The sequence below is a fragment of the Meriones unguiculatus genome, assembly GCF_030254825.1.
Source record: "Meriones unguiculatus strain TT.TT164.6M chromosome 13 unlocalized genomic scaffold, Bangor_MerUng_6.1 Chr13_unordered_Scaffold_34, whole genome shotgun sequence".
Taxonomy (NCBI): domain Eukaryota; kingdom Metazoa; phylum Chordata; class Mammalia; order Rodentia; family Muridae; genus Meriones; species Meriones unguiculatus.
In genome coordinates this window covers 2744596-2761474 of record NW_026843646.1, presented here as the reverse complement: position 1 = coordinate 2761474, position 16879 = coordinate 2744596, and the positions used below count along the sequence as shown (strand labels likewise).

The 16879-nt window shown below is 38.9% G+C and overlaps 1 protein-coding gene across 1 annotated transcript; it reads right to left on the bottom strand.

Annotated features, from left to right (window-relative positions):
• Window positions 1-6142: 6142 nt before the first annotated feature.
• Window positions 6143-16360, bottom strand: LOC132650865 (vomeronasal type-2 receptor 116-like; the record flags this gene model as incomplete). The annotated part of the gene is made up of 2 exons (XM_060376196.1): window positions 6143-7029; window positions 16246-16360. Coding segments are annotated over 2 exons (1002 nt in total), but the record flags the coding sequence as incomplete, so codon positions are not given.
• Window positions 16361-16879: the final 519 nt, after the last annotated feature.

Genomic DNA, 16879 nt, shown 5'->3' with positions numbered 1-16879 from the left:
TGGTCATAGATAAGTTTGAATGAATATTGTCACATTCATCTAAATGGCTTATGTCACAATGTGGTGAATGAAATTTATCATTGTGTTTTCAGGATGATGATTCTTACTCACGATCACTAGGAGGCTATATGCTGCCTTAGCTGATCTAACTGGATGGATGAGTAAATTAAACCTTTTCATGGAGAGGTGGGAAGTCCATCCTTGAACTAGTGATCCTACTCTCTCAGCCTTGTGAATGCTGGGGATCTAGGCTTGGGCTGCTAAAATGAGAACACTGAAGCAGATGGTACATTTATCTGTTTGTGGGGATTATCACCTTTTAAGAATTCCAAACTTGATGTGTTTAATGTATCTCACACATTTAATAAAATATTAAAATGTATCACTCTGCCATGTCAAGCAACCCCTAACCAACTGGAATTCCAACTCCAGGGTATCCACTATCCACTATCCTCTTCTATCCTCCACGAACACACACACACACGCATGTGTCTTTTAAAAAGTAAATGTGCAATCACAACTAGAAAAGCACATTTTGAGAAGCACTGTGATAATGTGACCTTACGAACAGAATATTTCCTCAAGTGTTTCACACCATTCTTTTTCAGTAGAAGGTGTTCACATGTCCTCTATACAAAATAAAAATAGAACCCTGTGTCTCCCCCTAGCCCTTGCCCCATGGGTCTTCTGTCGTTTCTCTTGCCACCTTTGACTTCTTTTGTTTTCAAATCATTAAGAATTTCTTGTAATTGAGATTTAAAAATTGAAATAAAATCGAGATTTAAATCTTTCTTCCATCACCATTTTTTCTATAAACTCTACTGTGTGCCTTCCTTGTGAAAAGAACCTTGCAAACTGCCAGCAGGGGTGGCTCTGATGTTTGGTTTAATATTATTATTGTTATTATTATTATTATTATTATTATTATTATTATTATTATTATTATATATTTTTTAGACAGGGTTTCTCTGTGTAGCCCTGGCTGTCTTGGACTTGCTCTGTAGGCCAGGCTGGCCTCTAACTCACAGAGATCCTCCTGCCTCTGCCTCTCCAGTGCTGGGATTAAAGGTATGTACCACCATGCTTGAGGCAGGACATTCTTATAGCTTGGTTGAAGTCATACTGTGTAACTTAGGACATGTCCACACATGTGAGTGTGAAGAGCTGGCAGGGGGTGCAAGCCCTTGTTTTTGGAGACAGGGTTTATCTATGTGACCTTGCATGTCCTGGACTCCCTTTGCAAACCTGGATGACTTGGAACTGACACCTGCCTCTGCTTGCCCCCCTGATGGTCACAGACATATGATGCCACACCTGGCTGTTTGTTATAATCTTTAAAAATGATTTATAATTTCTGTATATGTGTCTGCCTTCTTGAGACCAGCCCTGGTTTGACTAGGAGAGTTGGCACTCACTAAAAGAAAGTAGTCAAGTCCACCTGCCCTGAGCATGAGAAACTCTACTCTCAACTGCTGAGTCAGTGAGGGTGTGGGCTCAAGCTATAGCTTTTAATAAAAAGATCCTCATGTGTTCTGCAGTGGTTCAGCTCCTGGTGGTCTTTTGTGCTCTCATAAACTGGGCACAACAGAGGCAGTCCTATGGAGGATATTTACTTTCAGAATAGCCATAAATGCTCTTCAGTTAGACTTTAGAAAAGTGGGTTATGGCAGAACATAGAAAACTCAGGTATGGGCCTCCAGTGCCATCAGGTGGAATTCTTAACACTGGGCCTGGTAGAAGCTTGTGTTACAGTTAACACAAGCTTACAGGTATTCCTCAGTGTTAGTACACTAGGTCCACCAAAGAGGCTGGTAAGCAATGGCCAATAAGGGCTAAAGATGGCCCAACACAAATCGTTATTTGGCTCTGGACATACCAATGTTGCCACATCACTGCAGAGGAAGCAGCAACAGCACCAGATAATTAAGAGATGGCTTAGAATTCTGGGATAGCCATCAACAATTGGGCAAGGCTTAGTACTCCATGAAATGACTGGAACCCACAGCAATGATAACAGAGATGCACAGAGCTATGCCAAAACCATAACCAGAGGACCCTAAAAGGCAGGGCAGATCACTTGTTTGGAGAAGGGGCTTTATCTCACGGACACACATTTTGTATTACATAAAGAGGAAATTGTTAGGCTCCAGTTTTCCAGAAAACATTAAAATAATTGACATGTCTATTGTTATTAGTAAAAAGAGTGAAGAAAAAAATATGAGGACTACATGTGGGTAGAGATACAGATGTTCGTTCACATGAAAATACCATAAAAGCATGAAACGAGAAGACATAATTTACACTTAACATTCACCACAGTCCTGTCCAACCCCCCACTAAATTATTTTAAAGCAATATATACATATATATATATATATATATATACAGGCATATAAAGAATTGACACCTTACAAGTATACCCTTGAGTTTTTCTGTTACCATCTGTTGTGGCTCATGGGACCTAGTCTGGTTTGTTTCCCCCAATGAAACTCCCTTGGAGAAAACTAAGTTTTTCATTTATTATTATTATTACTTAAAGAGGTAGTGAGTGTGCTTTTTGGAGGGAGGGAAACTTTATGATTCATGGTGTAGTTATTTTTATTATGGAAGATTTGTTTATTATTTGTACAGTATTCTGTCTGCTTGCCAGAGGAGGTCACCAGGTCTCACTATAGATGATTATGAGCTGCCACAAGGGTGCTGGAAATTGAACCCAAAACCTTTGGAAGAACAGCTGGTGCTCTTAAGCTCTGTGCCATCTCTCCAGATCCCTTATTTTTTTATTTTTATTTATTAATTATACATCCTTCTCATCCCTTTCTCTTCTCCTCCCAGGCCTAACCTCCCTGTTTCCCCTGGCTCTTCAGAGAATCCTGTGTCCACCCACCCAGCATATCAAGTCCATCAGGACAGAGAGCATCCTCTTCCCCTGTGGCCTGGCGAGGTAGCCCTGAAAGGCAAATTGATAGAAAAGATAGCTTGTAGGTCAGGGTACATTATGTGTGTTGGTCATGAAGTGTTTACAAGGACTGTTACCCTCATGTCTTTCATTCCCTCTGGTGCTTACACTCTGCACACAGAGTACCTTGAGCCCTTAGGGGTGAGAGTTTCCTGGAGACATCTCATTTAGGGTGGAATGGTACAATGCCTCTCACCTCTCTGTGTATCAACTGGATCTCTGTATTCGTTTTCATGTGCTGCAGGAGGAAATTTCTGATGATGGCCAAGCAAGGCACAGATCTATGACTATGGCTGTGCTCCTTTACAGTAACTGTAACATTTAGATTTCTCTCATGTTCCTGGCTTGTGTAGACTCAGGCTCCTGGGTACCCAAGCAGTATTAGATCCAGGTTCCTTTTCATGGAGTGGGCCTCCTGAAACCCAACCAGATATTAGTTGGTCAATTCCATGATGTTTGTGCCACAAGCGCACCAGCAAATCTTGTAGGCAGGTCACCATTGGAGAGCGAAGGCTGTATGGATGGGTTGGTGTGCACTTTTCTCTTCTGGTGGCATGAAGGGTATGTTCCAGTATCATGAAGAGTAGTCCATAGGGGGTGAACATTCTAGGTAGGTGCCAAGTGGGATTACCTGTGTCCAATGACTTGTGGAGTGTTGTTCTCAGCAATAGAATCTTACCATCAGGTTGTGGAGAGCCCAAGGGGGTGGACACAAGTTAGGTGGTCCCAGGCCCTGCTTTGATCGAGCACAGAGTCCTCCCACATCCCGAGGCCACAGGACTCGAGGAGGAGGCCGGCTCTCCAGACACTCCTTGCTCTGTTCTTATTAAATTAAAATAAGTATATAGTATTATATTAAGTACAACTTCTATGTAAAGCGTGTTATTAAGTGACACATGCTTGCCACAAGAGGGCACCACATCACTTGACAGATGACCCTGTGGTCGGTGGGGATGTAAACAAGCACCTAGGGAAGAGAGAGGGAATCTCTGCTTCACAGAGCACCCTGGCTTTTGGGATGACAGGCATGAGAAACTGAGTCCAGAGTTTTGTTTCTTTATTTTTTTAATTAATTAATTAATTCATTCATTCATTCATTTATTCTCCAGCATTATGCCTGTGCGCTATAAGAGGGCACCAGATCTCATTATAGATGGTTATGAGCCACCATGTGGTAACTAGGAATTGAACTCAGGACCTTTCGAAGAGCAGCCAGTGCTGTTAACCTTTGAGCCATCTTTCCAGCCTCTGGCTTTTTGTTTTTAAACTTTAAAAAAATATTTATTATCTTTGTGAGGGCATTTCTGCCTTCCTGAGACCAGCCCTGCTTTGACTGGGAGAATCAAAATGACTAAAAAAAGGGGACAAGGATCCCAGAATCCCTTCTCCAACTATGTCAGATCAGGAGAATTCAAAGTGCACATTTTTCCTTCACACAAATGACTTCCAGCAGCCAGGCGTGTTTACTTCCAGAAGCAGATGGGCAGGGCAATGGCATCAGGAATCCTCTCCCTGGAAGCCCTGGATCCTGAAGACAGCTAGAGGCAAAGGACAGGGACATTTACATGACACGGGGTGGTGGTGGAGGAATGCTGTGTGCTCTTTGATGACAGGAAAGTGCTTCTGGGGATACTTCTGGGTCCCCTGTGTGTTTTCAGGGTTGATTATTTGGTGTTGAATAACTAACTGATTTTATGCTCTTTCCTGGGAAGGTTTTTTTTTTTTTTTACTTTTTTTTTCCTCACACTCTCAGTTTTTATTAGTTCCCTGCAGATTTTTGCATAGGATTCAGGACAATAGTTTCTTCCTGGACCACTTTTGCATGCCTATTGGTGTTTTCCATTTTTCAGTTCATGTTTGTGCAGGCATATTGGTAAGCTTTTTTTTTTCTTTTTTAATATTGGTTTGTCTTATGGGTGTAGCTTCTGGTATTATTAGGAGGCCCACTACCAGAACATATTCTGATCCTCTGCCTTATATAATTTTTTCATCACTTGTTCTGCTTGATCTCTGAGCCTTAGATCTAGATTGTTTTGTAGATTTATCAGGTGTGAGTGTTCTCCAGAATACTGCCTTGTGATTGGTTGTGCTTTTCAGTCATGATTGCTGTTGCAAAGGAAAGCTTCTTCTGACAGTGGTGAACTATACTTATCTGTGTGCATTATTAAAAATATTTAGGTTGTAACATGTTTATATTCATGCATGGACTTACTTGTATTATAGGGATTTTATGTAGATAATTCACAGTATGATTGCTTAAAACTCTTTCACAAATATTTACTGTTATTTCTCCCACTTCCTTCTTTCATATTTATCCACCTTGATAATTAGGGAACCTTCCCCACATGTTCCCAATCAGATCAATTGTTCCTGCCATTGTATTGCTTGCCCAACATGTTTTATTTCTAGAGTTATTCCATGGTGATATTCACATCTGAAACTTTGGAGCTAGATGCCCCAGAGTAGAGAATGAGAGATATTTTCTTCTGGATATGAGTTACCTAAATTATAATTTTTCTACTTACAAATATTTATGTGTATGATATTTATCATGTTAAACATATTTATGATTTTCCATTTTTTTACCTATTGTGAACACAATAGCAATGAAAGTGACTGAGCAAGTATTTGTAGAGTGGGTTGTCAAGTCATTTTTACCTGAGTCTAGGAAAAGAGAGCAGGGTCAGGCAGTAGATTTATTTTTATTTTTACCCTTTAGAAAATTCTCTACTCTGGTTTATGGAATGGCTCAACCTGTTTAAAAGAAGCACCACCAACCCCTATCCAGAAATTGATTTTCATGCCTGGTCTATAGAAGAATCTCAGATATCACTCAAAGCCCTGTATACACACCAAATTAACAAAGAAAACAAGTATTTAGTTCATGTACTATTTATCTCAATTACTTTCATGTAATCACATTTTGAATATGTATATTGTCCAAAAAATAATAAATAACATGCATAACTTACTTAAATGTGTTTCCAGCAGCAGCTTCTATTCTAAAGTAGAGTGTCTGTGATTGTTCTACAAAGTGAGGGGCTCTTATGTTTGTTTAAATATACATTTAAGAAAAAAGTTACTTAAAAGGTAAATAATTTAATTTTAGTATACAAATGGGTTTTATTAGAAAAAAGAAAACTAATACATCAAAATGATCATTTTTATATGCTATTTTTTGTTTTTAATACATCTCAAAGAGTTTTTATCAGGTCTTAAGAGAATAATGTAGCACTTTGGGAAAAAGATGCACCCCAGCAGCCCTGCACTAGAGGCCAATATGGAGAAGACCTCCACAGCCACGACGGCTTTGCCCTTGGTGCTCTGGTAGACAGGGATGAAGATGACCCAGACACTGAGGAAGACCAGCATGCTGAATGTCAGGAACTTGGCCTCATTGAATGTGTCAGGCAGGTTCCTTACCAGGAAAGCCACAGTGAAGCTGCCTAATGCCAGGGTCCCTAAGTAAGCCAGCATACAGTAGAAAGCAGTGACTGAGCCCTTGTTGCATAAAATGATGACATGAGCATGTTCAGAGTGTTCATCTGTGTCAATATAAGGAGGTGAGGTTCCTAGCCAGACTGCAGAGAGAATAAGTTGGATCAGGACACAGATAGGGATGACAGTATTATAGACACCTGAGACAAACAACCTTCTCATTGGTCTTCCTGGTTTCATGACCCTAAAGGCCAGAATTACAGTTATAGTTTTTGCCAAAACAGTGGAAATAGCCAAGGTGAACACAACTGCAAATGTTATTTGTTGCAGTATGCAGGAGGTTGTGTTTGGGCGGCCAATGAAGAGAAAGGAACAGAGGAAGCAGAGGAGAATGGAGATGAGCAGGGTGTAGCTGAGAGTTCTGTTATTGGCCTTCACAATGGCTGATTCTCTGTGTTTGAGAAAGATTCCCAAAACTGCAATTGTGCTGACAGAGAAGCACATAGCTGTGCATGCCAGCGCCATGCCCAGAGGATCATCAAATGAAAGGAAGGTCACTGCCTTGGGCAGGCAGTGGTTTCTCTCAGGGTTTGGGTACTCTTGACTTGGGCAAGGGATGCACATCTGCTGATCTGTATGGAGAAATTGGATCAACATTTCACCATATATATATATATATATATATATATATATATATATATATATTTGTTGCACATTTAGACTGCTTTCCAGTGATGTGTGTATTCTGGTATATTCTACTTCCTGTTTCTGCCAAGTACATGAACTCTTTAGAATTTGCATTTGTACTGTTTATCTTGTTAAATTAAAAATAAGCTTTCTTCTCAGCAGCTTATCACTGTTTCTCAAGGACAGTGAAATCTATTTTACTCGTATTCAGATAAAGTAATACTGTCAAGTGAGCCTTCTAATCTTTTTTTACACTTTGAGTTTCTAAGTATCTGTACATTGTATTTTGGTGACATCAATGTATAAAAATATTATTTTTATGTATATTAAATATTTTATATATATTAAATATATAAAAATATTCCTTGTTTCCATCATCATGGGTTCTTCTCATTTTTCTTGTTACTCACTGTTTCAGTGGATATTTGTTATCCCACTCCTATAATTTTTCTAAGGTAACATGGGAATAAATTAGGTCTCACCTCCATGACCTATGGAACAGTTCTGATTTGGTGGTAAATATACAGCCCTTGCATCAACAAACTCCAGCTATAAGCTCAGACCAATTATTACCTATCTCAGCTGTGGAAGTTGGAAATAAATTTCTATAGTCTTTGACATCCTTTGACTCAGACCAGGACTCTTTCTCTCTCATTATTAATTCCAGGATAATCCTGGGAATTGTTATAATTTACACTCTTGTTCTTCCAGTAATATTCTAAAGACTAAAAACATAACCTACATGTCATAAATACCATAAATCTATAAAAATGTTAAATCAGAAAGGGAGAATGACACAGCCATTTTCATTGAAATTGCTGAGAGTCATGAAGCACAGTTGCTTGGTGCTATTCCAGCAAAGCTGTGCAGATTGTTACAATCATTGTTCTTCTATCTCTAACTTCTGTTGTTGTTTTTTTTTGTTTGTGTGTGTGTGTTTGTGTGTTGCATTACACTGGACTTTCTTCACTATGATTTAATTTCTGTTTTTTTTCTACAGAAAAATTATGTCTGATTCTTTTTTAAAATTAGGCATTTTGACAGGATTATCAACATGGATTGCTGCAGCCATGAATCATCTGAAGGAATGGGCGGGCATGGGAGTGTTAGCAGGCCTTCTGGTGTTGGTCTCCTTGGTTTTCCTGTGGTATATATGCAAGATTAGAGTCTCACAACAGTGTGATGCAGCCATGATCATTCAGGCCTTTACAGCCATTGAAGCAGGACAGTCTCCCCAAGCATGGTTGGATACCATAAAAAGCTAAAATGATACGCTCAGGATGCGAGGCTAAGCACTGCACTCAGGGTCAGCCGCTTTGGACCCAGAGAAGAGCATGTCTGATTGCATGTGGGTTGATGCCCCAGGTCCCGCCTCTGAGAAAAAGGTATCGGACGGGTCTGATGCTCTTTGGGTGGATGACACCTAAATGAACATCAGTACAAAGTCCCAATTTATTTCTAATATCAGAGATCAGACCTCTACTCTTGCCTGATGTGTCTAAAACAAAAAGGGGGAACTGTAGAGAGCTGCGGAATGCTATGCCTTAAAGATGGAGCTGGTTTCCGCCTTCCACCTTCCTGATGGTGAGTGCTCTCTGTCACGAACAACTCCACATTTGGCTAAGGCCGAGGATCTGGCTTGCTTCCATGTATGTGGACCTATCTGCATTGCCCCCGTGGCACGCCTGGGTTGGCTACCCAGAGGCTATTTAAGCTGTGGGCTGGCTTTCCCCGGGGTCCGAGGATTGTTCAATGTTCCTGAATAAAGTGCATTGAAAAAAAAAAGAAAGGAGTAAAATATGAAATGGAAGAAAAAAAAAGAATGAAACAAATGACCATTGTCAAAAAAAAATTAGGCATTTTGAAATTAATTTTACTTTATTCACTTTGTAGCTTGGCTATAGCTCCTTTGCTTATTCCCTCCACACCCTCCCACCCTCATTTTCTCCCATTCTCCTCTCCAAGTGTGCTGATAGTGATGTCCTCCTCCCCTTCCCTCTGACCATAGCCTATCTGGTCTCATCAGGACTGGCTGCATTGTAAGGGAAACAGGGACTGTCTCTGACATAAACTCAGTGGCTGGCTCTTTGATCACCACCCCTGAACGGGAAGCAGCCTTACCAGGCCATAGAGGAAGACAATGCAGCCTGTCCTGATGATACCTGAGTCTTATGAAAATACTAAACTTAACTTTATTTGTCCACTGTTTGCAAAAGTTCTTTATGCCCTGGAGATTATTAAGCAGAAGTAGCTATATAGAGAGATGAAGCCATTATTTCAGGAGTTTTCTTGGGGTATGTGCCCCTAAATAGTATATTGGTGCAGGGTAAACAAAAGCAATATGCTAACCCTGAGAGGCCTGGATATTCAGGTATCGATTTAAGATGCTTTTATTATAGGCTTAGAGCTCCTGGAAAATGTAGCTTAAAGATAAAAGATCAAAGAGGGTATACTCCTTATGGAACGAAACCCAGTAAATAAAATAGATTGACTTAAATAAACTTTTTTTCTACATTGTAGCATAGATGATGATACATATAGTAAAAGGAGATATTTATTTGTATTTGCTATGCATAAAAAGATTAGTTAAAATATTTTCTGTTTCTCTGGACTGCACTGATACTGTAAACAATTCCAACCTAAAAGCAGGCTCTCACATATTAAATGTGTTTTCTTTGAAGGAGACATTCTTTAGATTCCTTAAAGTAGAGTTATAGGGCTAATAATGATAATCAAATATGCTCTGTATGTACTTTTAAAATTGTAACTGAGCTTTTATCCCTGGATTATGAAAAAAAATCAAACACCCATTCTATACCACTTGTATAATCATTAATCTGTGTTTGTACTGTGAAACTTCTAAAAACAAACAAGAGCCTTGTCAGCAATAAGTCAGAGCCAAAGAAATGTATAAATTTTAGGAATCAGCTTCTATATTCCCCTAACCACCTCAGCTGACTAATTCCCTCTCCTTGCTGACCCCTGATCTGCTCTCTGGAGCACCCTGTAGACAAACACCTCTCCTTTCCATACTCAGGTTTGTCCCACAGAAAGGCTCCTGGAACAAGCTCACAGAGAATGAACAGCCAACAATAGAGCATGCATGGGACAGATCTGGGCTCCCTGCACATAAAGACCAAGTTGTGCAGCTTGGTCTTTATGGGGACACCTAACAGAAAGACTAAAACTGCCTTGTGTAGCCTCAATAACAGAAGTTGTGCATAATCTTATTGCAACTTTAAATGTCAAGGCTGGTTGATATGCATGGGAGACTTTTGTTTTTTTTTTTTAAAGAAATATAGAAGGGGCACATTGGGTTGGGAGGTGAGGTGAGAGAGAGGGTCTGGGAGGAGAGGTGTGAGCAGAAGCTTGATAGTACACAAACAAATTAATAATATAATAGAAAGAAATAATAACATTGTAATAGAAATGAATGAAACAGAAACAAAGAAAACAATACATAGAATTAACGAAAGGAAGAGCTGGCTCTTTCTGAAGATAAACAAAATTGACAGACCCATAGATCAAGTAAATTAAAGAAAAAAAATACAGTACTCAAATTAACAGAATCAGAATTTACAGAAAAACATTACTACAGAAACCAACAAAATTCAGAATATTCTAAGGAAATATTTTTAAAACATACTATATTCCAGTAAGCTTAAAAATGTACATGAAATGGATAAGTTTTAGATTTGCCTAAGCAACCATTATTCAGAGATGAATTCAACAATCCAAATAGACCTAAACAGACCCATGAGGAAATTCAAAAGTTCACAAAAGGCTCCCACCAAAAAAGAAAAGAAGGATGACAAAGCAAAGACTCATGACCAAACCTTTGGCAGAGTACAGGGAATCATAAGAAAGAAGGGGAGTTAGTCTGATGGGGAAAGGATGGGAGGTCCACAAGGACCAAATATATCTGGGCACAGGGTCTTTTCTGAGACTGACATTCAACCAGGGACCATGTAGGGATATAACCTTGAACCTCTGCTCAGATGTAGCCTGTGGCAGCTCAGTAACCAATTGGTTTCCCAAAGTGAGGGGAACAAGGACTATTTCTAACAGGAACTCAATGACTAGCTCTTTGGCCTCCCCACCCCCCAAGGGAGGAGCAAACTTGTTAGGCCACAGAGGAGGGCTTTGCAGCCAGTCCTGAAGATACCTGATAAAACAGGATCAGATGAATGGGGAGGAGGTCCCCCCATATCAGTGGACTTGGAAAATGGCACGGTGGAAATGAGGGAGGGAGGGAGGGACTGGGAGGGAATGAGGGAGCGGGACACAGATGGGATACAGAGTTAATAAAATGTAACTGATAAGAAAAAAATAAAATTCAAAAAAAAAAGAAAAGAAGGATGAAAGATCAAGAAATGGAGACTTCAATATGGTGGAGACCAGTGTGCCCAATATCTGAGGGGCAGAGATTCAGATAATCTGAGACCAGTGTATGGACAGGTGGTTAGATCCAGAGCATCAACTTTGCTGCTTCCTGATTTGGACAGGTCATCCATGGAATGGAGTTGATCTGATCTAGGCCCCCTGTGGCCATCTCATGGATCCAGGAGTAGTAAATTTTGGACCACCTGCCCCTTCACATATTCCAGTGAGTTTGGATCCCCATATCCAGGGACTCTGTGCTCTAGCAGCCACACTTCAGATTCCTCCTGCTCCCTGTGTGCTAGCTTCATGATTACTGGGAGAGCATTCCAGCCACCAAGCCACTGTTCTTCTAGTCACTCCATGGACAGCAGGTGAACAATAGAATTTCAGAGATCCCAGATCCAAGAAAACAGATCTCAGAGGAATCTGAGTACAGGGAACACAGTTTGGGGCAGGCCTGTAAGTTGCACCCCAGCTTTATTCTGAGGAATCCCAGGGACGCAACCTGAGGTACCTGCAACCTGGGGCACCAGTACCTGCACCTCAAAATTCAGGGTTCCAGTGCATGCACACCCCTCTCCTTCAATTCACCAGCCCCTACAAGTTTCTGTGTCCATATACTGCCCTGTGCCTTCCCCTTCAAGATGCTGTCATTCTTTGTATCTTAAGATGCACCCATTCTTGAGCCACTGCACATTTGACATCTTCCTGATAACTACTCTAAACTCCAAAAACAGGAGGATCCAGTCTTTGTTGCAGTTTCCAGGAAGAAACAGGTAAGGCTACAGACAACCAGATGGCTAAAGGCCAACAGAGAAACACAGTCAACACAAACTGGGACATCCTAGCTCCACCAGAACCCACCCCTGAGAGCAATGGATATTCTAATACAGATGAAACACAGAAAAAGGACATTAAATCTATGTTTATACAGTTATTAGAGACATATAAAGAGGAAAAGAACACGTCTCAAAGAAATACAGGGAAATAAAAGGAAAACAAAGAGAGGCCATCATAGACAAGAACCATAATTAAACAGATGAAGTAAATTATTAAAATCATTCAATTCTTGAAAATGGAATTTGACTCAATAAGGAAACACAGAGAAAACTCTGGAGATGGAATACTTAGAGAAGAGATCAAATAACACAGAGATAAGCATCACCCACAAAAGATAAGAAATGGAGGAGAGAATCTCAGGCATTGAAGATACAATTGGAAAAACTGATTTTTCTCTCAAAGAAAATGTAAAACCATAACAGTTCAAGGACTCAATGAAAATGTGAAACTTAAGAACAATAGGAATAGACTAAATAGATGACTCCAGGCTCTAAGGTGCAGAATATACGTTTAATAAAATCATAGAAGAAAATTTCTCCAACCTTATGAAAGAGATAACCTTAAACTTACAAGAGACTTACAGTATCCCAAATAGACTAGGCCGGAAAAGAACATTCTCTTGCCATAAAATAATCAAAACAATAAATCTACACAATGAAGAAAGAAATATCAAAAGCAACAAAGGAAAAAGATCAAGTGACATATAAAGGCAGACCTATCAGAATCAAACCAGACTTTCCACCAGAGGGTATGAAACCCAGAAGGTCCTGGGAAGATGTCATGCAGATGCAAAGAGACCACGGATGCCAAAGCAGACTACTGTACTCAGCAAAATTTACAAGCAACAGAGAGGAGGAAACAAGATATCCCATGACAAACTAAATTAAAACAATATCTATGCACTATCCATGACCTTGAGAAGCTACTAGAAGGAAAACTCCAACCCAATGAGATCAACTACACCCACAAAATACACGATATATGTAACATCAGAAAAAAATCAAAAGAAAACAAATACACAAACACACCCTCCACAATAACATCATGATAAAAGGAATTGAAATTCATTGGTGACTAATATCTATCAACATCAATGGAATGAGAAATCCAATAAAAAGACACATGCTAACAGAATAGTAATGGAAACAACAGCCAACATTCTACTGCCTACAATAAACACCCTTCAGCCCCAAAGATACACACTACCTTGGAGTAAAGTACTCGAAAATTGTTTTCCAATCAAAGGGACCCAAGGAGAAAGTGGCAGTACCATCTTAATATCTAATAAAATAGTCTTCCAACCAAAATTAATCAAAAGAGAAGTGAAGGATATTTCGTCCTCATCATAGAAAAATCCACCATGAGGACAACAACATCTTGAACAACTATGCCCCAAATAGAAGGGCACCTGCATTTGTAAAAGAAACATTACTAAGGTTCAATCACACATCAGTCCCAACATCAGTAATAATGGTAAACGTCAACACCTCACTCTCACCAAGTGACAGATCATTGTCACAGAAGCTAAACAGTGAAATAATGAAGCTTATATAGGTCATGAATCAAATACCTAATAGAAGTCCTCAGAAATTTTCACCAGACACAAATATGTCTTCTTCTCTGCAAATCAAGGAACTTTTTCCAAAACTGAACATATATTCAGGCAAAAAGCAAGTCTTAACAGATACAATAAGACTGAAATAATCCCTTGGATCCAATTACACCACCATGTATTAAATCTGAACCTCAACAACGAAAGAAAGAACAAAATGTCTACACATACACATGGAACCTGAACAACTCAATAACAGGTGTCATTGAAGAAATAAAGAAAGTAATTAAAGATTTTCTAGCATTCAATGAAAATTAAGGCACAACATGCCCAACTTATGGGACACAATGAAAGCAGTGCTAAGAGGAAAATTCATACCACTAAGTGCCTTCGTATAGGAATTTGAGACATTTCATACAAGCAATCTAATGATACAACTGAAAGACCTAAAAAAAAAGTACACAGGGCCAAAAGGAGTAAACATCTGGAAATAATCAAATTCAGTGCTGCAGTGCTGAAATCAGCATACTAGAAATGAAATGATTCAAAGAATCAACAAAACCAAGAGCTGGTTCTTTGAGAATATCAACCAGAGAGACAAACTCTTAGCCAAACTAACTAAAAGGCAGAAAGACACTATCCAAATGAACAAAATAAAAAACGGTGATAGGACAGAAACCGAGGAAATCAAAGGAATCACTAGGTCTTACTTCAAAAGCTTACACACCACAGAAATTTAATATCTATATAAAATGGACAACTTTCTTGATAGATTGCACTTACCAAAGTTACATCAAGATCAAGTAAATAAAATGTCCTATCTTCCCTAAGGAAATACAGGAAGTCATCAAAAGTCCCCATCCAAAAAAGCCCAGAGCCAGATGGTTTCAGCTCAGAATTCGACAAGACCGTCAAAGAAAAGTAAATACAAATACTCTTCAAACTATCCCACAAAAGAAGAAACAGAAGGAACATTAACAAATTGATTCTATGAAGCCAGTTATGTCACAGTCAAGACCCAAGAAAGACATGAACTTCAGACCAATTTCCATCATGAACACTGACACAAAAAATACTTAGTAAAATACTCACAAACCAAATACAAGAACACATAAAAGATATCATCCACCACTATCATATAGGCTTCATCCCAAACATGCGGGAGTGGATCAGTCTATAGAATTCCATCAATTTAATCTACCACATAAACAAAGAGAAGTAAAAGAACCACATGATCATTTCTATGGAAGCCAAAAATCCAACGCATGTTCATATATAAAATTTTGGAGAGATCAAGGACACAAAGCACATACCTAAACATAGTAAAGTAAATATACAGCAACCCTATAGCCAACAATAACCTAAACAGAGAGAAACTCAAATAAATCCCACTGAAATCAGGGACAAGGCAAGGCTGCCTGCTATCTCCATATCTTTTTAATATAGGAATTGAAGTCATGTGTCACTCTGCAAGGAATTTGACCTATGATAGCATTAGATCATAGAATATAAAGATATTTAATTAATTTTTCAACATTTGATCATTTGCAATAATATATAAAAGTCCTGTTTGTATTATGGTTGTCTAAGAATTGGCCTTTTTTAATATAATAAATAGTAGATTCTCATCATTATATTGATGTATTTCCCTTCTGACTTTTAATTTTTTTCATAAAAAATTTCATTTTAAAAATAGTATAATTACCTCTTTATGCCTCTTCTTTTTCATTGCTCTAAACCTTCTGCCTGACCCACCTTATATTTATTCTCTCTCAAATATATGGGCTCTTTTTTCATTAAATGCGTTTGTGTATTTGTGTGTGTTTTTGTATATAAAAATGCGACCTGCTCATTCCATATGATATTATTATATATGTTATCACATGGTTGACCACAACCCTAAACAGGCAGCCATCTTTTCATTCACAAAGACTTGCTTTTTCTATTGTTTATACTGAAAATGACAACTGTGCTGTAAATTCAGATCAGTTTCTTGCGCATTCAGAAACAATTAGACACAAACTTTTCCTGGAGTTATTTTAAGGCAAGAATCATTAGGTTTGTTAATCACAGAAATACAAATTGATCCTGGACAACAGGAGATCTCACATTTAATGGGGAACTCATAGCATGGAGCACTGCAAGAACTGAGATGGCCATTCCATGCACCAAAAGGCAGGTTTTGTAAAGTAGGGTGCATATGACACAACACCATGAGAATTGCCACTCTAAATTCACACATTGTGTGGCTTCAGCAATGATTAATGGATTTGGGGATGAGTGTTAGAGACATATGGAACAGCACTACATTAGGACACCAAGGTCACTTCTTAACTTTCCCCATCTCCATTCCCAAGCATTTTGAGTAAAAACATTATTTTTCTACCTGTCTGGTTGGAAATGTGCTGCTCTGGACAAAATGCACAAGAAAAACAGCAGACCGGTCTTTCTTTTTGTAGAACTTTCCAGAATCCTGGACCACAGCTCTGTGTACATACAGATTGAGGAGTCTGAAGGCAGCACAGAAAAACTGGTCATGATATTAAACATCAGTTTAAAATAGTTTAGGCTAAATACATGTAACCTATGGAAATTGTATTTGTTTATGAGGAACTCTGAGGTTTTAATGTGGGAATGTGGAATGGAGATTTAAACTTACCACACTTTTCAATACTAAATGTTCAACATCCCTTTTTGGTGACCAAACTATGACTCACTACTGTGTCTATTTTGTGTGAAATGTGTAGGACATCAAGATATTCTCTTCAGTGAGGCAGTAAGCCTGAACTCATTTTATTGTATGAATTTTGGGACATTTGGATTTTAAGACAAGAATCCAATCATACTTGCCTCCAAGCAACATTGTTTCTACCTTTATATTTCCAGTCTTGTAGTAACACCCATGCACTCTGATTCAGCTTCAAAAGGAAGTTCAATTTTCTTGTGAAATGGTTTGGCCATTGGTGAATTATACTCTGTTATTGTGACTTTTACACTTGACTCCCAATGCTAGGGATTGT